Below are 22,519 nucleotides of genomic sequence, written 5' to 3'. Positions count from 1 at the left end.
GCAAAGCGCAGTAAAAAAAAAAATGGCCGCGCCCGCGCCGCGCGCGCGCGCGTCGCGGTTGGTTGGTCGCTGCCGATTCGGCGGCACGGCCGCGCACGTAGACGTAGGCGGATCGCGACGCGACGGGGTGGTGTAGTACTGGTGTTCACCTAGAGCGACGCGTGCCGAGGGGTGCCGTGCCGTGGCGCGCCGCGCCGCGACGGCGAAGGCGAACGCGCGCGCACGTCACGGCTTTGGCACGGCGAAAGCGTGACGGGAACGCAGGTGTCGTGCGTGTTCGTGTTGCTAGTTTGTTACCGTGTTTAGCGATGAAATTTTGGGCGTGGAAGGGGAAGGAGGTGTTTTGTGGAGTGGAGTACTAATTAGGGAGGAACAGCAAGGTGGACAGGGCCACGTGGTACACCCTGCAACGGCACATGGTTGAGATGAGATGGAGAGCGGTCGCCTGTTACTGTTGGCCTTAAAAACTCTCTAGGTGAGTGTTGGTCCATTTCGGGGCAGGACTTCAGGATGCATGCATCCATGTATGTGAGAGTCATTACCAAGTGACCAACTGAGCATGAGAGCGACACCACACTATGCATTTTTTTTCATTCAAGTTAAGCTTCTAGATGACAGGATAACTTCTTGATAGGGTTATATTAATCAAGTAAGGGCATGTTTAAATACTCTATTAAAATTTTATAGACTGTCACATCGAATATTTAAATACATATATAGGTTAAATATATGGATTAAATATAAACGAAAAAATAACTAATTATAAATTATGAGACGAATCTTTTAAGCCTAATTGCGCTATGATTTAACAATGTGGTGCTACAGTAAATATTTGCTAATGATGGATTGATTAGGCTTAATAAATTCGTCTCGTGGTTTATAGGCGGATTCTATAATTTGTTTTGTTATTAGACTACGTTTAATACTTTAAATGTGTATCCGTATATTCAATGTGACACGCTAAAAATTTGCACCCATGTATCTAAACACAACCTAAACAAATACATTGGTAATAAGCTGCTAACTTAGGAGTTATTATATTAGGACTAGTACCATATAGTAGTGCATGTTGATGGATTGATTGTTGGTGCAGTGAAGTGGTGTAAGAGATGGAGATCGTCTGTTTTTTGGATCGACGCCCGTGGGATCCGGCCGGGGGCGCGGGCGCGGCGCCGGTGCGGCCCAGCCCCGTCGCCCTCGGAAGCCGGAACCACCACCGCCACCGCCTCGCGGTCGCGGGCCATCCACGGATCCGCTCCAGTCAACGACTCCGACGGCGATACGCACCCCCCCCCCCCCCCCCCCCCCCCCCAACACACACACACACACGCGCGACGCAAACTCACGCATCCCACCCCACCACCAGCTTGCTTGCCCGCGCGGGGTCGCGGCCACGCGACCGCGGCGGCGGCTGGCTATCGCGAGGAGTTTGGCGGACGCGCGACGGATGCCCCCGCACGCGGCCGGCGGCCTCACGTGCACGCGCAGGAAGCCGTGCAGGGGCCCGTGCGCCGATGCGTCTGCCGCTTTCCGCTAGCGCCGCATACATGTGCGCGGGGGTAGCTCGGTTTTTTTGTTGCCTCCTTTCCCTTTTGGCTAAGGGAGTGAGAGATGGGCTGCTGCTACTGGGAAGGCAATTTGACCCGTTTACCTATTTATCCGTAGGTAAAAACCCTCATAGAGTTAGATTTGTTTTTTTATTTAGTACTCATAGGATTTTTATTAGGTAAAAACTATACTCAAAGAGCATACGGGCATGGATAGTTACTACCTATACCCACTTCGTCCGTTTACTCGAAAAACCAACTAACATGTGGGCTCTTAGTCAAATAAGTATAAATATCACCATCTAGGATCGGTGAACTTGTAATGCTTGTGTTGTTGAACTTCATATAATTGTACACTTTCTTTAAATTGTGATAATGTCTCAATGCTTATGGAGACTTATGGTTGAACTGTTGAACTCTAAGTTGAACTGTAAGTCTGTGACGGGTAAACGAGTATGTGCCTGTGGGCAACCAGCATGGACAATGTTACCTGCCCGTCATGTAGTAACGAACATGTCCGCATACATGAATTACCTCACGGGCACGTGTATGAGTAGTCACTACCCATACCCATCGTGTCCGACTGCCATCCCTAGTGCAGAGTGGAGTCATATACAAATTACACCTCCACTACAAAATCGAGCTGTTGCAGAGACACGCGCGGATCAACTTGTGCTAGTAACAGCTCGAGTTCTGCCGTTGTTTGAATCTCGATTATTGGTGATCGATTCATCGGAGTATAAGTTGTTCGTAATTGAAGTCATGCATGTGACTCGTTGACCTTGCTGCATTTTTTATGTATATAAAATAATAAAAACAAAAAGATGTCTGTCATGGATGGTGTCTGTATACTACTCGTATCTATCGGTGATCAAAGTATATATATATGTTGATCGATCGATTGCACTACTGGAAAAGATTAACCGGCCGGGTCGGCACGAAACCTTCTTCGACAATGTGCAAAATAATGTACAGTTTCAGCCACAGCACGTACCACATTCTCTCCTTAATTAACTTGGTGTGTGTGAAGTTTAAAGCATGCAAGCACGAAGAATGCAAGTAGATTATAGGACGAAGTACTAATCATTGATCCCGTAAATTGGCCATAGGTACATACATTCATACACACGCCAGCTTAATGACAACAAATATAAGCAGGGCCGTAGTAATTAAACATCTCCTTCCTCCAAGCTTCCCATCACATGGATGCATGTATTCTGCACAAACCTAAAAGCCAAGCCAAGCCTAGCCTAGCTGGAAAACAGATAAGTACACAGTTTAGCATATCTTAGTACTGCCACTAAATGGAAAAGGTTAAGACTAATTAACCCCCGGTTCTTGGGCCAGCAAACCATGCGTGCGTACGTACGTCGTACGTATATATTGGTACTAATTGCGCTTGCATCCTCATTAGCAGCACTAATCCCCATCTGCATTTGTTAATCTCTCTGTTGCTCAATGCCAGCTGATCAATGAACTAGCAAAAGCCCGACAAACTGCCAAACGTTTTTAGCTAGCTAATTAACCACGCACCATTAAGGCTTGTAGTGGAATCTGCGTACAAACAGACGACAGCACTCCAGCCGAAAGCTAGGCCGCCCTGTCGAGTGCCGACCAAATTAAGCTCGATCAAATTGTTAATCTAGGTAGTACCGTACCTAATTAATCTGACCACAAAACAACAGAGATGATGACCAAACAGCTATAGAGTGAAGGGTCAAGACTGCACACATGCAACGATTCCTACCACTGATCACAACGCACGTCCGAGGATTTTGTCATGCTCTATACGTACACAATGCTAGTTTTACAATTTACAGCTAAGAGTACTCCAAATTAACGCTAAATAGTATGGTGTCTCTTAACTCCGCTAGAAATGGGCAAAAACTCTACTACCCAAAGTAGAGCATAATACTGACACATTTGTCCGTCATGCATGTCTAATTTAATTTATGTCCTTTTACGATACAGTAGAACGGTAACATAAACGAAATGTACTAAATTTGAATTTCGAAACTTAATTAGCTTTATAATTGATTTTGGGTTTTTTTTAATTTCAATCATACCTATTTTCTAGCTTTGGTTTTTGAACCGCTAAACAAAAATATAGAAGTTTTTACACTTAATATAGGGTGAATAGTTAAAGTGATCCTCCAAGTTTCATACAAGGATCAATTTAGTCCTTAATATTTCAATCTGTCTATATTAGTCCTTCAAGTTTTTATTTTAATTCAAATTTATCCTTGAACCCACATAACCAACAACTCTCTTAATAAATGACACTTATACCCCCCTCATTCACATATATAAGAGAAAAAATTGCATGCTATGAATTCTTTTTATAGATAATGCATAGCAATTTATGTAAAACAAAAACAAATTATGTACTTGCAAGTGTATTCGATAGCTAGCCATTAGGCTCAAGTTCATGTGCACATGTTGAAATAATGGGAAGTATATATGCAATGTTGTTTATTTATTTTGGTTTTCTTTTTTCTAGTGTATAGTTGTATACAAATTAAGGGCAAAATGGACATTTTCTAATATAATTGTTGACTAGAAATGGCCATATGGCATATTAAGTGTGCCCAAGGATGATTTTAGGCCAAAACAAATACTTAGAGGACCTATGTAGACAAAATGAAACTTGAAGGACTAAATTGAGCTTTCGGTAAAACTTGAGGAACTAAATTAACTATTCACCCTAAAATATTTGTATTCTTTTCCTTCATATTTCTCTACAGCTTATCAGTCGTAACTCAACTAATTAGAGCTACAGTTTATTGTAGAAATTTAGAAAATATGAGATCGAAGGGATCCTCTGACTTGTGCATTTGATATTTTTTTTAATGGAAGGTATAATTGCTATGGATTTGGATCAGGCGTAGTAACTGTAGTCCACCTCTAGCTATTAGATTTGAATCCAATGGTCAAAATATGTCCGGGTACTGTAGATCAATGTAGTAAAATTGTCGAGTACATTTACCTTACTAGCATCAATCATAGCTAACGATCTAGTCCGTTCATCAACAAAATGGGAAGCTCCTTTTAGGTTAATTTGCAGTTCCTATTAAAACTGCGTGTAATCCCAATTCAGTTGCTAGCTACTGCAAGCTTTACGCAGTAGGCACCCGATGGAGTCAAGCGTCAGAGACAACAAGAGTACACACATGCAATGATTCCTACGCTTGATAGCCGCGCACGTCCGAGGATCCTGTCTCCTGCTCTTCCCGCGCCGTGCGTGACACCAGCGAGAACGCCGGCGGCGCGACGGGACAGCGTGGACACCATGTCTCTCCATCCACCGTGGCCGGCGCGAGGCCACCGGCCGCTAACCGCGTACTTCCTCTGTCTTAAAATAAACCAACCTAATATGATATACAGCATATATGAGATTTGTTTATTTTGAAACCTCTCCGTATATAGCATACATGAGATTGGTTTATTCTGGAACGGATGGAGGACGTGAGTTGCGACATGGTTGGATTTGCGAGGTGCGAGCCGTGCGAGTAGAGGAGGGGGGCCGGTCTAGCGGCGGTAGAGCAGGGACCCGGCAACGGCATGTGCCGCTGCCCTTGCTCGCCATGGACGCCATGTGCCCCCCGCTTTGCTAGCTTCCTCGATCGCTTGCTTGCTCGCACATCGCGTCGTCGTTCGCGTTGGACCACGGCCTGATTAATTAAGCAGCAGTGGTTACATTAGATTATTAAGCGGCGTCATGTGTTCTTATACAAGCCGTGATTTGGGTTGGTAGCTTGGAAGTGATCGATGGCAGCTGCAATCTGATACGGATCAGTAGTATTTTTGGCCCTGGACTCGAGCTACTGAATGGATCAGGTAGGGGCCCAAAGCGTCAGGCAGGCCGTGTTCAGGTTCAGGTTAATTCAGGCCGTGTCTAGCTCCAGGTGCATGCATGCGATCAGCGTGTGACAGGGCTGTAGATTTGGACCTGGGATCAGCGAAAGCCAGCGACATCTCAACAACCACTTGGGCACTGCGGATTTTGGGGTTACGTCATGCTACTACTACTGAAATCTCTGGATCTTCACTGTCAGATTCATAACACTTTTCATTAAAGTATACTAACACGCAGAGATCTGATGCTGTCGACTTGACCAAAAGAAAATGAAAGAAAGTAGTTAGAGTTTACAGTGGCACAGTACAGTGTGTGTGCTGGGCAACTGATGCGAAATGAAAGCTCAAGGCTGTTTAGTACTACCTCCGTTTTTTTAAATAGATGACGCCATTGATTTTTTTTCACATATTTGACCATTCGTCTTATTCAAAAAATTTACATAATTATAATTTATTTTGTTATGAGTTGTTTAATTACTCATAGTACTTTAAGTGTGATTTATATCTTATACATTTGCATAAAATTTTTGAATAAGACGAATAGTCAAACATGTGAGAAAAAGTTAACGGCGTCATCTATTAAAAAACGGAGTGAGTAGTTACAGGTCCCCAGCTCGAGCTGCCAGGAGTAGTAGCTAATCTTGAGATCTCACGTTCCATCTCGTGCTGTCCAAATCGACCTACCTATAGCTCAGAGGTGGTTGATCGAGTGAATGCATCCATGACATGGCCATATGTATGATTCTTTACCTACTGTGCACAAGCTGCAATCACACAAAGTTCAGGGTTTACACTTCAGAGTGCTCCAAATACATACGCCTAGATCGATGCAGGCAGGCGTCTAGATCTCGATCGGTCCTGTCCTTGATGCCCAAATGAATGGATTATGGATGTCTGTCCTTTAATTGCACAACTACTAGTAGACTGTACTACATCTGTTAGGGCGTGTTCAGATGCCCCTTCTCCTAACTAGAGATGGCAACGGGGACCCATAACCCGAGACCCGATGGGTTTTTACTTCATTAGGAGGCAAATGTGTTCCAAATAATGTACCCATGGGTCTGTTATCGGGCAGAAACTTCACCCATCAGGTGGGCCGGGTCCTAGAACGTTTTCTACCCACCCGAACCCATTAACTCGTGGATGAAAAATACCCATAGGCCTCAGCCCAGCAAATATGTGCAGCCCAAGGCCCAACAACAACCCTAGGTATAAAAACCTCCTACCCACTTCCTCTCTCTCTCACTCCCTCTCCCTCCCCTGTAGCCTGTAGGGTGGATAGCCGACTGCTGCCCGCGCCACCTACGTCGCCGCACGCCGAGCCCGCGCTCCCACGCGCCCGCGCAGAGCTCGCCCACGCTACCCCGCCGCCGCACTCCACCACCGCACGTGCCGCACGCCATCCTCACGCCGCTGCATGTAGTACAGTCCCACGTGTCGCCATCCCGTGGGCCGTGGCCGGGGGAAGCTAGCTGGCGCGCGCACACGACGCTGCTGTCCTCGCCGCGCGCACAGAGGCCACGGCCGACGCCCGACGCAAGCCGAGGTGCCGAGGCCACAACCGCGTCGTCATCTCTCACCCCCTTGGCCTCTGTGTGACTGTGTGAACACTTGAACTCCAAAACATGTATATGTGGCTGTTGTTGACTATTTAGGCTGTAATGTTGTGTGCCATTGAATTGGTTGGAATGTTGCTGGATTGAGAGTTTGAGACTAGATGATGGATGTATCTTGAGAGTTTGAAACTTAATGGGTTATATTATATCATTGTTCAAATTATCAGTTAATTTGTTGGTTGTGCAATGTGGCCGGATGGTTTGTTTATGTGCCCTTTAATCCTAGTTTGTAAAAATCTTTGCTATGGTGCTACACTGGTGTCTAACTAATGGATTGGTGTGCTCAATTTGATAGCTCCAATGGGTATGGGTACCCAATGGGTACCCGTCACCCGTGCGGGTGTGGGTATGGGGGAATTTTTCACCCGTGAGCGGGTGTGGGTAATAGAGCAGGCGCATTTCATTTCAATGGGTGTGGGTATGGGGCATGCGAACCCGATGGGTACGCACCCGTTGTCATCTCTACTCCCAACCCCTCTACCTTATTTTTCATGCGTACGCTTTTCAAACTATTAAATGGTGTGTTTTTTCTGAAAGTTTCTATACAAAAGTTGCTTAAAAAAATCAAATTTTTTGAATTTTTTTTAACTAATACTTAATTAATCATGTACTAATAGATTGCTCTGTTTTTTATGTGGGAGGGTAAGGTTCCCAACCATAGCCAACGAACACAGCCTTAAACGTGTCTGGATTTGTCGCGCACATTCAGATTCAGATGTTAGAATTCGTGGGCTTTCAGATCTCATCGGCTAGGGCAGGCCCAGTCAACTTTGGTTCTCTCAGTGTAGGCAAATAGTCCATTTTTGCCTCCTCAACTATTGACCCAGTCTAGTTTTCGTCCCTTCAAATAACAAAATCAGATAACTTTCCCAAAAAAGAAGAAACAAAACCAGATCAATTTACATGTACGATTTTGATGGCCGCTTCGTCATACCTGTCTACGGATCACGTTCACTGTTCATATGATCTTCATATACTTTAGCGCTTAGAGCAAGACTAATAATTCAACAAACGGCTTATTTTATATATCCTTATAACTTATCTTTCAGCTTACTCATGTAGTGGTTAACTTTTTACTATAAATATATGGTCCATCTGCCTGTCTCATATATTTTTTTTGTTCATGTTCCTAAGCCGGCTGTAAATTTACAGCCTGCTTTACATCTCTCTCCTCTCATCTCTCATCCATCTCAGCATTTAGTCTTCTTACAGCTCTCTATTATGTTTGTTCTTATATGGTATTATAGCAAAAGAAAAAAAATAATAGGATTAAGATAAGGTCGACGTGCCCCGTAAATGCCACGTAGGACGAAACACGGTCAAAACCATGCAGAGAGGTAAATTGATTCAGTTTTAAGAGTTGAAGTAGCCTTGCATCTGGTTTTAGACCGGGGCGATTGTTGAGTGACGCAAAAGGGACTTTGCCCTTCGTGAAATGAAAGGAAACAAGTTCCCCAGCCGTCCTTTTTGGTCCGTGAAATGAACTCGGGCCTTCTGAATTCTGAACTCCCGTTCGTAGGCCCATTCGGCCGCTATGTTCGTTTTTAGCTGTTGCCAAAAAGTTCTTATTTTACCGTACAAAAAGTTTTTATTTTGTCAATGCGTTATTTTGGTTGATTAAGTTAGATTAAAGCTACGCAAATTACATTTTTTTCATAGCACTTCATCTCATATTTTCCTGAACGAAAAATTATTTCAACTTGGTCATGAAAAAGGTACTGTAGTAGATAGGGAAAGGAGTTCAAACCTGATCGTGAATTTAAAAAAAGGTTACACTTTCTCATAACAAACATTGCATCGTTCTAAATACGAAGAAATGTTGCACTACAGAAGGATTTGATTCTCAGCCGATCTCAGTCAACACTCAACCCAACATGATTCAGCGACCGAAATTCCTGGTCACGAAAGACTGAAAGAGGTACATTAATTAGTACAAAATTTATGCCATATTTGAAACATGCGTGGATTTCCTATTCCGCTTGGAATTGACGACGAATCGCCAGCAATTATAAATAAATATACAGTTGCCAAAACAGAAAAAATGTACTATTTCTTCATCTCTGAATCTCTGGTATCCCATAAACAAGCAGTACATGGTTCACGTGCTGCAGATTCGAATAATACCAGCTATACATGCATACTACATACATAGGCTGTGTTTAGTTGGATCCAAAGTTTAAATTTTGGTTAAAATTGGAGATGATGTGACTGAAAAGTTGTGTGTGTATGACAGGTTGATGTGATAGAAAAGGACTGAAGTTTGGATCTAAACTTTTGGATTTAAACACAGCCATATTTCTGAGGCCGTTCCAAAGTTTTTTTTCCAAACTTTCAACTTTCCATCACATCAAACATTTCATACACACAACTTTTCAGTCACATCGTTTCAATTTCAACCAAACTTCCAAATTTCAGTGTAACCTAGACACCGCCAAAGTTCTGATCTCCAGTTTTATTTTTGTTGGATTCGCTGGTCCATGGCGTCATTCAAAAGGCATAATTTCTTGGTGGTTTGGTTCCCTGGACCGATCTTATGACCGATTCACTGAACATTTAACTGAACATATGGTGCAATTAGTGTCAGTACTTCTGAACAATTAAGCGTTCAGTTAGCTGTTGATTTGGTGTAAAGGGATTGGGCGAACCATGAGGTCCCTGCAAGCTGCTAATCAAGTCGACAGTGGTCAATGTACTGCTGTTAACTAGTCGGCTGTGTCAATGACTCGATGTACTGATGTACTGATGTTACTATTACTGTAGTACTTTGACAACCTAAAGTGGACAATTTAGTGCTAGCACCTTTCTGGAGAAAAACGTGAAAATAGCTTTTGTACTATTAAGCATTGAGTTTGGCTGATGAAGTCTATGTGTGAAATCATTATCATGATTTTTATTTTGTGATAAAATAATTGGGTGTTGTGATGATTAATGTGATTGCAAAATTGGTGTTTCTGTTTGAAGTGCACAGGTGGTGTGACTTGGAGCTTCATGGCCGGCCTGACAGCACGAGGGTGATTAGACCCATCGTGACGGTCGGATCGACAAACTTTTGATTACAGTTGAATTCAGAGTGAATTATCTTTTCACAATAATTCTTCAACGTTTATGGTTTCTAATTGTCTCATATGCGTATCATATATTGTGTTTTTGTTAATATAAGTAAATTAAGGTTGTTTTTATATCTATGTTGCCAACTCCCTTTTTTCTCGTTTTCTCGTGTATGTTTTCTTAACTATTAAACTGTGTGTGTTTTTTTAAAAAAAAATCATATGAAAATTGCTTAAAAAACATGCTAATCTATTTTTCAAGTTTTTTAAATTATATGCTAATCCATCCTATCGTTTTGTATTCCCGGAGTAATGAGTTCACAATCCATACTCTCGAACACAACCTAAGTTAAGAAAGAACTTGCGCTTGAATATAACTTTTTTTTTCATCTGTATGCTTTGCTTGAGGTCATGAGAACATTGATGGTGATCGATGGGAATTGATGGGAGAAGTTGATGCCTAGATGATAAGGAGATCATGCATGAGGTCAGTACTGCTTTGAGGGTTAGTTTTGTTTCGAAAAAGATTTGCTTTTTGGTAATCCTACCACTGACCCTTATAGTAGGATTGGTTTTGTTTTGATCCTACAACATGTAGTAGGATTGGTTTTGTTTTGATCCTACAACATGTAGTAACAGTGAACAACGGTGGTTTTGTTTTGATCCTACAACATGTAACAGTGAACAACGATCTTGCAAAACCATAGCGAAGGTGAGAGAGAAAATGGAGCAGTACGTTATATAAGTGTTGTTGGTTTGGATACTATATTGTCTATGATGTAAAGTGGATAATTTTACGTTAGCACATTTTTAAGAAGCAAACGTGAAAATACTTTGGCACATAATAGTACTGATTAGCTTAAGTATTTGGTTGACTTGTAAGATTATTTGTAAGAGAGAGGAAGGAAATGTGATAGACTCATAATCATTTGGATATCTTTTGGAAAAACCAATTGTTTGGAGGAGAGATATGTTGATCTATGAAGATTAGTAGATTAAAAATAATCATCTATCTTGGTCTTGTCTAAATTGTAAACGACATGGTCAAAGAGGAGGCTACGGCTCTGTTAGCAAGTTTGGGTTCCCAACCCAATCAGTATTTACAGAAAACGGGGTGATCTATTAGCACGTGATTAATTAAGTATTTGATAAATTTTTTAAAAAATGGATCAATATGATTTTTTAAGCAACTTTCGTATATAAACTTTTTGCAAAAAAAATACACCGTTTAGCAGTTTGAAAAGCGTGCGCGCGAAAAACGAGGGTAGAGAGTTGGGAACCAGCTCTTGCAAATAGAGCCTACGACTAAAAGACGATCACTATAATAAATGAGGAAAAAACAACAGGTCAACACATGATATATGACCGTAGAGGTCGACGATTGCCATAGGCTTGTCGAAGGCATGACATGGGTAGCTCAAAGGTGTATGCCGTATGAGATCCAAATCTAATTAACTGGTCTTGAGTTGATTCTATCGAAGTCTACTTAGGTAGAGTGGTAGAGCAGTGGACGAACATATTGATGATGATAACAAAGTGCAAGGACGGAGGTGTCACTATATATAGGCAATTGTAAATTTTTGGGAATTGACATAGGCAAGAATTGCAGTTGAAACTAACGGTGATAATCTAGACAAGAATAGGCACCAATGACCTATACTACAAGCAACTACTATAAGAACGAAAAATACCATATGTGATCTAAACTATAGCTATGCAGTGGTTTTATATGTGTTATTATTATTTTTTACAATTATCAATATTAGACTTAAGACATATGTAAATTGATAAATTATTATTAGGGTACTAATGACAAGATGACTAATATAAGAAAAAAAAATAGAGACCGACGATAATAATTAGAAGAAATATGATATTAGAATAAGGTGAAACATTGGCTCCCACAAATACACTCATGATAGTAACTTCTTTTACAAATCCTCTATCATAATGGCACTATCATTATATGCACTTATATGTGGGATAATAAAAGTGCGGGACTCATGTATCAGTGACAGTAAGGATAGTATCATTGGGTGTGTTCGGTAGCTGTTTCTGTGGTAGCGCTTGGTTGTGTTACCTGCTGCCGCAGCTCTGCCAGCCGAACAAGCCCATTATGACAGAAGATCCTCAACCGCAATAATCTCTAATTTGTGTGGGTAATTTGGATCCATACCATTATAATTTTGTAAAGTTTGAGATATGCCATCGGTATCTCAATGACATGTAGGACCCATATGAGTCAATGACATGTGGGTCAGGATGGTATATATCAAATTTTGATTTTGCTATATCTCACTCGAAAGATTTTTTCTTATCTCTCACTCGATTTTCTCACTCAAATTTACAGTGCATTTTCTTGTAAGTTACAGTGTAATTTATGAAACTTACACTGTAACTTTTGTAAGTTACACTGTGATTTTTGAATCTTCGCATGTAAATTTTAAATTATGTATTGGATTTGGTCTTTTTCTTGAGGATATGGTAATTTAGTGTCCATTATGGTGTTTCTTAATTGCTTTTTGCCTTTTATTATATCTATCGGATTTTAATCCAAAGATTAAAAATCTGTGTGATACGATTATAAAAATCTTTCGAAAGATGTATAGGTACTCCCATCAAATTTTGTAAAATTATAATGGCATAGTTACAATTTTTTCCAAGTGTTTGTTTGTTTCAACTTTGAACAACACACTTAAAACACCAGTAATTGACTAGTAAACCCCTCATTCACCACCCGAACAACGCAAGGCATCGAAGAATCCGCCCCAATTTCTCGCAAAACTCAACGGCCCCCTCCGCTCCGCCTCCGTTACCTCCAAAGCCCCCCAAACCCCAACCCTCCCCCCCAAATTGTGGGCCCCACCCCCGCCCCCACCCTCCATACATACATACTCCCCACACACCCACACGCACGCCAGCCGAGCCCAGACCTCCACCATCGCCACCACCTCCGCCTCGTTTCCATCGCCACCACCTCCTCCCGCCGCCGCCGCCGCCACCGCCGCGATGCAGAGCCTCCTCCTCCCCACCTTCGCCGCGGCCTCCGCCGCCCCCCCGCGGCGGGGGCGCGTGCCTCCCGCCGGTCGCGCCTCGGTCTCCGTGCGCGCGTCCGCGTCCGCGGCGGCGGTGGCGCCGAGGAGGGAGACGGATCCGAGGAAGAGGGTGGTGATCACGGGGATGGGGCTGGTGTCCGTGTTCGGGAACGACGTCGACGCCTACTACGACCGCCTCCTCGCCGGGGAGAGCGGGATTGGCCCCATCGACCGCTTCGACGCCTCCAACTTCCCCACCCGCTTCGCCGGCCAGATCCGGGGCTTCTCCTCCGAGGGCTACATCGACGGCAAGAACGACCGCCGCCTCGACGACTGCCTCCGCTACTGCATCGTCAGCGGCAAGAAGGCCCTCGAGTCCGCCGGCCTCGCCCTCGGCTCCAAATCCATGGACAAGGTATTTTTCAAATGCACTAGTATCTTTTGCTTCCTCATGTTCTCACATCCTGTTAAAAGTTCTTAGCTAGTGGAGGTACGAGATTCCGATTCGTAGAAAGTGTCTCCTGTGGTTTAGCACTTTTGATAGATCAGATCAGCAGCTGATTCTTTTATGAAATGGTGGTGGGATTTTTTTCCCCATTTCTGTGATAGTATCTGAGTGAGTATAGTAGAGAGTCCTAGTATCGACTCGACAAGTGGAGTAGGCATTATTGCAATCCTGGTGTGTGTATATTTCTATTTAATTATCATAAAGAAGGTTGTTGAGGGTCCATGTATTTCTGTTGGCCATGGAAGGTTATAGGGGGCGTATCTGTTTTAAATTGCTGTCAAGTATCAATGCAATGCAGATGGATTCATTTCAAGTTTAAAAAGATTAGTTCAACACTATAGAGGTTTTGTCTGGAGCAAAACGAAAAAAAAAAACTGTTTTTGCATTTTACCATTTTATGATGTAGAAATATTTTCAAATCACACCCTTTTGGGCCCATGTTTCGTTGGTTGTATATAGTTGGCGATAGCTTCATCAGTTCACTCTGCTATCAATTTTTCATTGCTTGTACTATGGGTGAAAGGATACCTGGTGCTAATTAGTAAATGTTACATCGTTGCAGATTGAAAAGACTCGGGCTGGTGTACTTGTGGGCACCGGTATGGGTGGTCTTACAGTGTTCTCTGATGGTGTTCAGAATCTTATTGAGAAGGGGCACAGAAAGATAACTCCATTCTTCATTCCGTATGCCATAACAAACATGGGATCTGCCCTTCTTGGAATGGACATTGGTTTCATGGGTCCAAACTACTCCATCTCAACTGCATGTGCTACCTCGAACTACTGTTTCTATGCTGCAGCAAACCATATTCGCAGAGGCGAAGCCGATGTGATGATTGCTGGTGGCACTGAAGCCGCAATTATTCCGATTGGTGTCGGTGGGTTTGTCGCGTGTAGAGCACTTTCACAGAGGAACGATGACCCCAAAACAGCATCAAGACCTTGGGACCAAGACCGTGATGGTTTTGTCATGGGTGAAGGAGCTGGAGTACTGGTATGTTTAGTGAACATATTCAAGTTTCAGGTTTTCACTCTGTTAAACATCTTCTAATCATTTAGCTCTGCCAAATTAAAAAAAGGTCATGGAGAGCCTAGAACATGCAATGAAGCGTGACGCACCAATAATTGCGGAGTATTTAGGAGGTGCCGTGAACTGTGATGCTTACCATATGACTGACCCGAGATCTGATGGCCTTGGTGTTTCGTCTTGCATTAAGCAAAGTCTTGCAGATGCTGGCGTTGCACCGGAGGAGGTAATCCAAATATTACAACTTTAAAGAGCACTCTTATGTGTTAGTTCTGTCATCTGTAAAATTGTATACCTTTTTGATCTGGCAGCTGATACATAAGCTATGATTTATAATCTGTCATTTGGTTTTTTGTGGGGTGTTAGGATTCTTGCGTTTGTTATGCCAGCTATTTTTAGCACCAATTCCAGCGATATTTGCCCTGTTGGAAAAAGAAGGTTTTCCGTTTGATGTTCTAGAATTGATGTTTTCACCATGAGCTCTGGTTGCTATTCTGTATTTTGTTTACAATTAATCAATTGTTGTGTGTATTTATTGCAAATTGTATGGTTTTGTTTGGGCAAATAATTTGATGAAATTTCATGTGTATTTAAATCACAAACGTTTTCTTTGCAGGTCAACTACATAAATGCTCATGCGACGTCCACCCTAGCTGGTGATCTGGCAGAGGTGAACGCCATTAGGCAAGTCTTCAAGGATCCATCAGAGATTAAAATAAATGCAACCAAGGTGCTTTTATGTTCCTTATGTGTTTTACCTCCAAATTCAAGGAGACTATACATTGCCTTCCTAATACAATCTTCTGTTTGCAGTCCATGATTGGACATTGCCTTGGTGCGGCTGGTGGCTTGGAAGCCATTGCAACTGTTAAAGCTATAACCACTGGATGGGTCCATCCAAGCATAAACCAGTTTGTAAGTACCATTTTAAAACATCACTTGCTAATTTACCTAGCCTGCCAGTGGGAACCTGAGGCACATTATGGCTAGAAAAACTAAGGGCTACATTCTTATTAATCACAGAACCCGGAGCCAGCTGTTGAATTTGACACGGTACCTAATGTAAAAAAGCAACATGAAGTGAATGTTGGTGAGTAACAATGCATGCGGTTTACTGTATTACTCCGCCATCAATTTCCTCTTCCTCATATTTGTTTTGTGTTGCTATACAGGTATCTCGAATTCCTTTGGATTTGGTGGACACAATTCAGTTGTAGTATTTGCACCATTTAAGCCTTAACTTGCTGCATGTTACACAAATCTTGGCCAGAATAGTAAATGTCTTTTCAGGAAGTTCTGAGTTATTCTGCATGTCTTTTCTTTGGGTGAAGCAACTGTTGATTTGACAGCCGGCAACGTTACAATGAACTGGATCTGAGATTAATTCCATTTTAGGCACTCCCATCTTCCATTGAAATTGAGAGAGCTCTGTATAACGTTGTTTTGCATAATTTGCAATTGATTCTACCTACTTCTGTATAATGGAAAATGTGGGAATTTCTAGAGTTGTCATGTAGAAGCAAAAGTTAGATCTCCTGTTCCATAGAAATGCTTGAGCCAAGGAATTGCTTGTCTGTAATTTGTATCTGGTCTAGAAAAATGTTCTCTTCAATTTTTTTTCTTGTCCAGTATGCCAATGTCCGTCTAGTGGAATAAAATGTATTCAGTTTTGCTTAACTTGCTCGGCTAATAGCTTGGTTCGATGAGATGAAATATTCTAGATTTCGCCCTGAATGTGTACACTTTATTTTTGCGATTTGATGTACCTGGAGGTCTGCACAAGAATCTTTCGTTTTTCAATTCATTGCAATTTATAAATGTGATTTTTTTTTAAAAGTAAACTGCGTTGGTGTGGTGTATAAAGTATACTTATGGGTGGTGCTTATTCTGTTCAGTGCGGGTGAACGTCAAAAGAGCATAACCGAGTAATCTTCTTCCAGTATAAGGAGGAAACACGGGTTTTTTGCTTCGAAATGGAATAGTATATGTATTATTCTATTCGGTAGTTAGAAATGGAATAGCGTATGTATTATTTTTAAGAAGTGGAATATTATTATTTGGTGGCTTATTTTATGAACAATGAATGTTCATATTTATGAACCAAATCATACGCTAGAAATACCTATATTTATGGACATGGAAGTAGATTGCATATTTGCATCCACGGATCCACCTTGTAATTTGGGCACAAATTTTTTCAGTAAATTTAAGGAAACCTCAGGTTTCTTGAAACAAACCATAAAACCTATAGTTTCATGTTACGTTTTTTTTTTTTGTGAAATTTACTCTTAACCTATTTCTGAAATTTTGTCAGTATACTGTATACCTGTGTGCGGAAAGAAAGAAGCCCATTTCTGCCACTCTGGTCCAGCAAAAGGAATAAGTCCACTTTGACTCCCTCAAATGACCCAAATCTAATTCACGATCCTAAACCGCAAAACCAGATATGTCGACCTCAAACCGGTGCAATTTGACTCCCTTGACGGTTTTGAAGGGCGATTTTGCTGACGTGGCGGTGTTTCCCTAGTCTGTGGGTTTGACGTGGCGCTTAGGTGGCATTTGAATTAAAAACATATATGTGGGACCCATTTGTCATTCACACACATAAAAAAATGTTTGACCACATATTTGTTTTTAATTCAAATGTCACCTAAGCGCCACGTCAACGAAACCGTCCTCCAAAATCGCCAAGGGAGTCAAATTGCTCCGGTTTCAATAGTTCGGGGGTTGAGATATCCAGTTTTGCGGTTTAGGGTTATGGGTTAGATTCGGGTCACTTTTTTAGGGAGTCATAGTGAACTTATTCCCCAGCAAAAAACCTCACACGAAAAGCCCACTTCAGCCCATCAAACCTCGGCCCAACGAAACCTCGCTTTCTCTGCCATCGCCGCGCCTCGCCGGCCGTGCGCCCCACGACCAGTCGACCACGACCCCGTCCGCGACTCGACTCCAAATCAAATGACCCCCTCACGTCGCCTCGAATCGATCGCTTCGCTACACTACACACACGCGACGCGCGTAGTCGCGCGCCGCGAAGCCCCCCCCACACACAGCTGTGACACCGCCCGCCGCGAGAGCACACGACGCCGCCCGCGACGCGACGCGACGCCGCCCACGACGCGCGCGCTCGCTCGATCGCTCGCCGGCGTCGAGCCATGCGGGGTGGCGGCGGCGACGACGACCTCTGGGCGAAGGCCGCCGAGCTGGAGCGGCAGTTCGAAGGGTACAAGCGGCGGGTCGCCGAGAGGAGGTCCTCCTCCGCCGCCGCCGCCGCCGATCGTCACGACGGCGACGGCGACGGCGGCGCGGTGGAGGAGGTGGAGGTGGTGGCGGTGGGGAAGGGGAGGAGGTACGACGCGTACGTGCGGAGGAGGGACGAGAAGCTGAGGCAGGGGTGGCGCGCGCGGATGGAGCGCAAGGAGGCCGAGATGAAGGCGCTCTGGGCGCGCCTCGACGTCGACCGCCGCCGCGACGGCGACCTCGCCGCCGGCAATGGCAAACAGGTAATTATAACTCTCGCGTACGTGCTTTTTTATTTTTCCCCCCTTCGTGTTCATTGACATTTTTGTTGGACCTTTTCAGCTTCAGAAAAATTCTGACGCGTATCTTCATATTCAAATTTTAAACGTAGTGAAAATTTTACGCAAATTATTTTCTTCGTAGTAATCAGGAACACAAACAAGTATGTGATTTGATTTCACGCTTTATTGGAGATGAAACAGGGCGTCACGTTTAGCGCTTCGTGCTGATCGATCGCCTGATCCTTGTGTTGCGTCCAACTTTTGTGCCTTTCTTGTGATTCGTTGTTAGGCGTAGTTTAGTTCAGCTATCGTATAGAGGAACCTTTTTTAGGTGAGAGGAATGGCATGTTCATCACATTTCGTTGTTCCATTCATATATAATATTATTAATTAACCCATTTTTTTCAGAAAAAAATAGTACTAGTATTAATGAGTATTTAGAGAAGTGCCACAAAGACCGTCAAATGTACCTCTTCATTCCATTATCATGCCAAGCTGTCCTTGTATTTTTGAAAAACAAGTAGAAAAGTGAAACCAACCCAAGCTAAATGCCAATGGCCAAACCGTGGTAATTTTGATCATAGTTTTTGCTGAGAATGCTTGTTCTTTATAAATAAAAAACGATATAAATGAGATTTAAGGATTGTTTGGTTCATACTTAGCTTTGCCGTATCCAAGCTTAAAAAATTTGTGGAATAGCAACACAAAGTGTGGTTAAAAATTAGTTGGTCATAAGTGTGATATGTTTAGTTATAAATTTAAAAGTGTGACATGTGGATCCTAAGAATAAGAAAGTGTGGCATTGACACTGTTGCAGTAGCGAAAGGAACACATGATTAAGAAACCGTTGCATAACTAAAGTGTGGCATTGTAGAGTGAGGCAATCAACCAAACACTGTTACTCATAATATTTCAATTTGGCATTTTTTTTGAACAACAAAAAAAAGTGAGCAAGTAATTTGATTTTATTAAAAACAAAAAAAATATCCTTGAGCAGAGTCAATATGTCCAACAGTTTCCGTAAGAAAAAATATGTTGAACAGTTAGTATGAAAAACAACGGCATGAACAGATCCCATCTTGTATGTGCAGCAAAAGCCCGGGAACTTGGAGGCGAGACCAGCCGCCTCTCCCGCCACGCCAAGAAGCAGCTCGGCCACGAAGGCGACCCTCTCGCGTCCCAGGACGACGCCCAGGACCACCACGCCATCGCCGGCCGGCGCCGCGGCGAGCCCGAGGCTGTCGTCATCCAACCCCGACGCGCGACGGCGAGCGCCGCCGCAGGCGGAGCCACCGTCCACGCCACGGAAGGAGAACAGGGTGCCGTCCGCCGCGGCGGCGTCGACGGTGGCGGCCACGGCGACGCCGCGGCTGAGGGCGCTGTCACGGAGCAGGAGCTCGCTCAAGGAGTCGGCGTCCTCCGTCAGGGACAGCCCGAGGCGGCCGCCGCCGCCGCCGCCGCTGCCGCGGCGTAGCCACGACGGCGACGCCGGGGACAGGCCGAAGCAGCAGCCGGAGCCGGTCCATGCGGCGACCACCACCGCTGACGACGCCGTGGCGCCCGCGGCGAGGAGCTGTCAGAGTCAGCAGCAGGTCGTCCTCGCCGAGATCAAGGCGGCCGCCGCGTTTCGCCTCAGGAGATCGGGCAATGGCGCCGCGCAGGGGCGGCAGCCCGCCGCCTCGCCGCGTCCGGTGATCACCAGACAACTCGACGGTCGTCGTAGACCATCGGACACCGGCAAGATGAACAGCGTTCAGATCTCCAGAAACTCAGATGTCGAAGCGAAGAATTTCAACTTGGATGAAGGCATCGGTGAAGATGATGATGATGACACGGCGCAATCTTCAGTTGAGATTGGCAGTTTGAAGATCACTGGCGACTCCGACACTGAGCCGAGCTACGTCTACATCACGAAGGACATCGACGACGAAGCCATGAACACTTCTCAACCTCAACCATTGGCTGCTTCTGATTCAAATGCTGAAGAACCAGAGTCTCTGGCGCCTCATCAATCCGAGAAGGAAACCAGAGATCTCGAGGAGACAGCAATGGCGGCATCATCTGAAGCGACGGCGAAAGAAAGACCCGCGACTGACCGAGAAGATGACTCGCCGCAGAGCTCCGATCAGTCGTTCTACTCGAACGTGGACTCCTCCTTCTCCCACAGGTCGGAGCTCGAGCTCGCCGCCTCCGCCACCGACTCGCCGCTGCACGGCTCGCCGTCGAGCACCGGCCCCTCCACCGAGCAGCTGCTCGAAGCCGACGCCGCAATGCTGAGGAAGAAACGGGAGGAGGAGGAGGAAGAAGAAGAAGACGAGGCGGCCGCCGGCGAGATCAATAGCCTTCTGATCCCGAGCACCACGACGAGCAGCAGCAGCAGCGTTGCTTGTCCGGTCACCGTGCAGTCGCCGATGGAGGCGGTGGCGGGGTTCAAGAGGTTCCTGACCTTCGGCAAGAAGAACGCCGCCGCCGCCGCCGTGGCTCCGCCGGCGGATGATTCCGGCATCGGCCATGGATGGCCGTCAGGCGATTCCGGCGTCAGGCTGAGAATCTGCTCCTCCGATGCTGCTTCAGATGATTCAGACAACAGCTATGTCATCCCTGCACACGGTAATTCAGTAACTGGATTGTTACAATTTTCATCAAATCAGATAACAAGTGCTCCCATAAAATATTCAACAAAAGGAAGTTTGATTTAGTAGTATTGAAGTGAATACATACTAATCAGAAATGCAACAAAAAGAAAATCACCATGTTGGAGAAGATTGATCTGTCCACTGTATTCTGTAAATTTATGCAGTAACAGAAATGGTTATGTGCAGTTCGATCCTTGCAAAGCTGTGTGCCTTGTTCTCCTGCAAGGCCTGTACTACTGAAGGAGCTCATTTCATCGGCAAAATCCCCACGAGGTTAATCCTGCTGACATTTACTGAATTAAATTTTGAATATGTTTTTCTTTTTGCTTTCATTCTACTCTGCTTAATTGTGCTCCCTTTGCTATGTCGTTGCAGCACATCGTTCGTTCTTCTCGTTCTCATCGTTCAAGTCCAGAGGGTACTGATGCTGGCCATTGGTGATGCAGTGAGCAGGGATAATCGGTGCTGATCCTTTGTTTGCCGAACATGAAGAGGAATTCTTTCAGATTACATTGATTTATTAGTAGATAAATGCAAATAAACATGTATGACTATATGAACTGACTAAGGAGCTTTTAGAAACCACTTGCTGAGAGCACCTTATGAACCATGGTAGTAATATGTATCATGTTTTGTGTGTGTGTGTGTTTTTGTCAGATAATGAATATGTTTGTGTTCTTGCACTTAAAACTTTCTATACATAGGGAAATACTAAAAGTGTTGTGGTAGAGCCACAAATGTATGACTCCATTTGACAATGTATAAATCATGACATCAGATTTAAATCTTAAAATATATGGATATGCTTTCATTACGGATTTTACTAGGGCCCTGTTTGGTTCATGGGACTAATCCATTAGTCCCTCCATTTTAGTCCCTTTTACTCCTTAAGAATCTAAACAGGGGTGACTAAAAGGGACTAAAAGTGCATATTGGGACTAAAATCCATTAGTCTCTTTTGAAGGTACTTACAGGGACTAAAGTAGCAACCACTCTCTTCTTTCTCCCTCGGTCCACGTGCCTTTAGTCCCTGGATCCAAACAATAGGGGCCTAAAGTTTTTAGTCCAAGGAAAGGGCTAGGTTCATGTATAATGAAAGAAGAAAAGAAGACTATACAATTTTTACTCTGCTAAAAACACCGATAAGTTCCAGCTGCTTTTGGATGATCTAGATCACGCGGAGATTTGTGTAACACATAAACATTATCATTCTTCCTTGTCCCCTCTCCTTACTCTTCTCCCCACACAACGTGTATTCACGCTAACATCCCCACCCATTGACACAGCCTCCCATCCTTGAGCGTCGTTCCGCCTCACCAATGATGCCAATGGCGTCGACGATCCATGCTTGATCGGCCTCTTCCTCCACCCCCACTCCATTCCCCCCATCCCTCACTCCTCTCAAAGTCCAAGTGGTAGTGAGATGTCCTATGTCCTACCCATCTTTCCCATCTCCAGCAACTCGTGTTGTTGAGACGCCGTTGTTGTTCCTACATGCTAACTGCTCTAGATCTGACACCATTGCTCCTAACCCGCTCACACCCTCTTATAGTTGTGTTGCTTCACATTGTCACCTGCCCCTATTGCCGTTGCTTACATGTGTTCGTCGCTCAACATTGGTGCTTCACATCGCTGGCTATCTCATTAAAGCTGCCCTCATCGTCCTTCCACCCTGTCTAACCCCTCCATCACCTCCCAATTCCAAAACCCTATACCCTCTGTCGAGG

The 22,519-nt window shown here is 44.1% G+C and overlaps 2 protein-coding genes across 2 annotated transcripts; both read left to right on the top strand.

The window, feature by feature from the left end:
* Window positions 1-12,981: 12,981 nt before the first annotated feature.
* On the top strand, window positions 12,982-16,312 carry LOC127777731 (3-oxoacyl-[acyl-carrier-protein] synthase I, chloroplastic-like). Its single transcript, XM_052304351.1, has 7 exons — window positions 12,982-13,515; window positions 14,171-14,602; window positions 14,688-14,861; window positions 15,252-15,365; window positions 15,449-15,550; window positions 15,659-15,725; window positions 15,808-16,312. Exons 1-7 carry the CDS (start codon window positions 13,075-13,077, stop codon window positions 15,873-15,875), a joined length of 1,398 nt encoding a protein of 465 aa, XP_052160311.1. The 5' UTR covers window positions 12,982-13,074; the 3' UTR covers window positions 15,876-16,312.
* A 1,478-nt stretch (window positions 16,313-17,790) lies between these two features.
* LOC127777721 (uncharacterized) lies at window positions 17,791-21,660 on the top strand. The gene is made up of 4 exons (XM_052304334.1): window positions 17,791-18,138; window positions 19,248-20,766; window positions 20,979-21,065; window positions 21,168-21,660. Exons 1-4 carry the CDS (start codon window positions 17,791-17,793, stop codon window positions 21,215-21,217), a joined length of 2,004 nt encoding a protein of 667 aa, XP_052160294.1. The 3' UTR covers window positions 21,218-21,660.
* The last annotated feature ends 859 nt before the right edge of the window (window positions 21,661-22,519 follow it).

Source organism: Oryza glaberrima, chromosome 6 (genome assembly GCF_000147395.1).
Source record: "Oryza glaberrima chromosome 6, OglaRS2, whole genome shotgun sequence".
NCBI lineage: Eukaryota > Viridiplantae > Streptophyta > Magnoliopsida > Poales > Poaceae > Oryza > Oryza glaberrima.
Note: the sequence above shows the minus strand (reverse complement) of the source record. Positions and strands in the feature narration are given on the sequence as shown.

Bases quoted from the DNA above. Each gene is read 5' to 3' on its own strand.
- LOC127777731 (XM_052304351.1), top strand. From the start codon at position 13,075: ATGCAGAGCCTCCTCCTCCCCACCTTCGCCGCGGCCTCCGCCGCCCCC. The intron at 13,516-14,170 runs GTATTTTTCAAA...ACATCGTTGCAG, and splicing joins GCTCCAAATCCATGGACAAG to ATTGAAAAGACTCGGGCTGG. The intron at 14,862-15,251 runs GTAATCCAAATA...TTTTCTTTGCAG, and splicing joins CTGGCGTTGCACCGGAGGAG to GTCAACTACATAAATGCTCA.
- LOC127777721 (XM_052304334.1), top strand. From the start codon at position 17,791: ATGCGGGGTGGCGGCGGCGACGACGACCTCTGGGCGAAGGCCGCCGAG. The intron at 18,139-19,247 runs GTAATTATAACT...TTGTATGTGCAG, and splicing joins CCGCCGGCAATGGCAAACAG to CAAAAGCCCGGGAACTTGGA. The intron at 20,767-20,978 runs GTAATTCAGTAA...GGTTATGTGCAG, and splicing joins CTATGTCATCCCTGCACACG to TTCGATCCTTGCAAAGCTGT.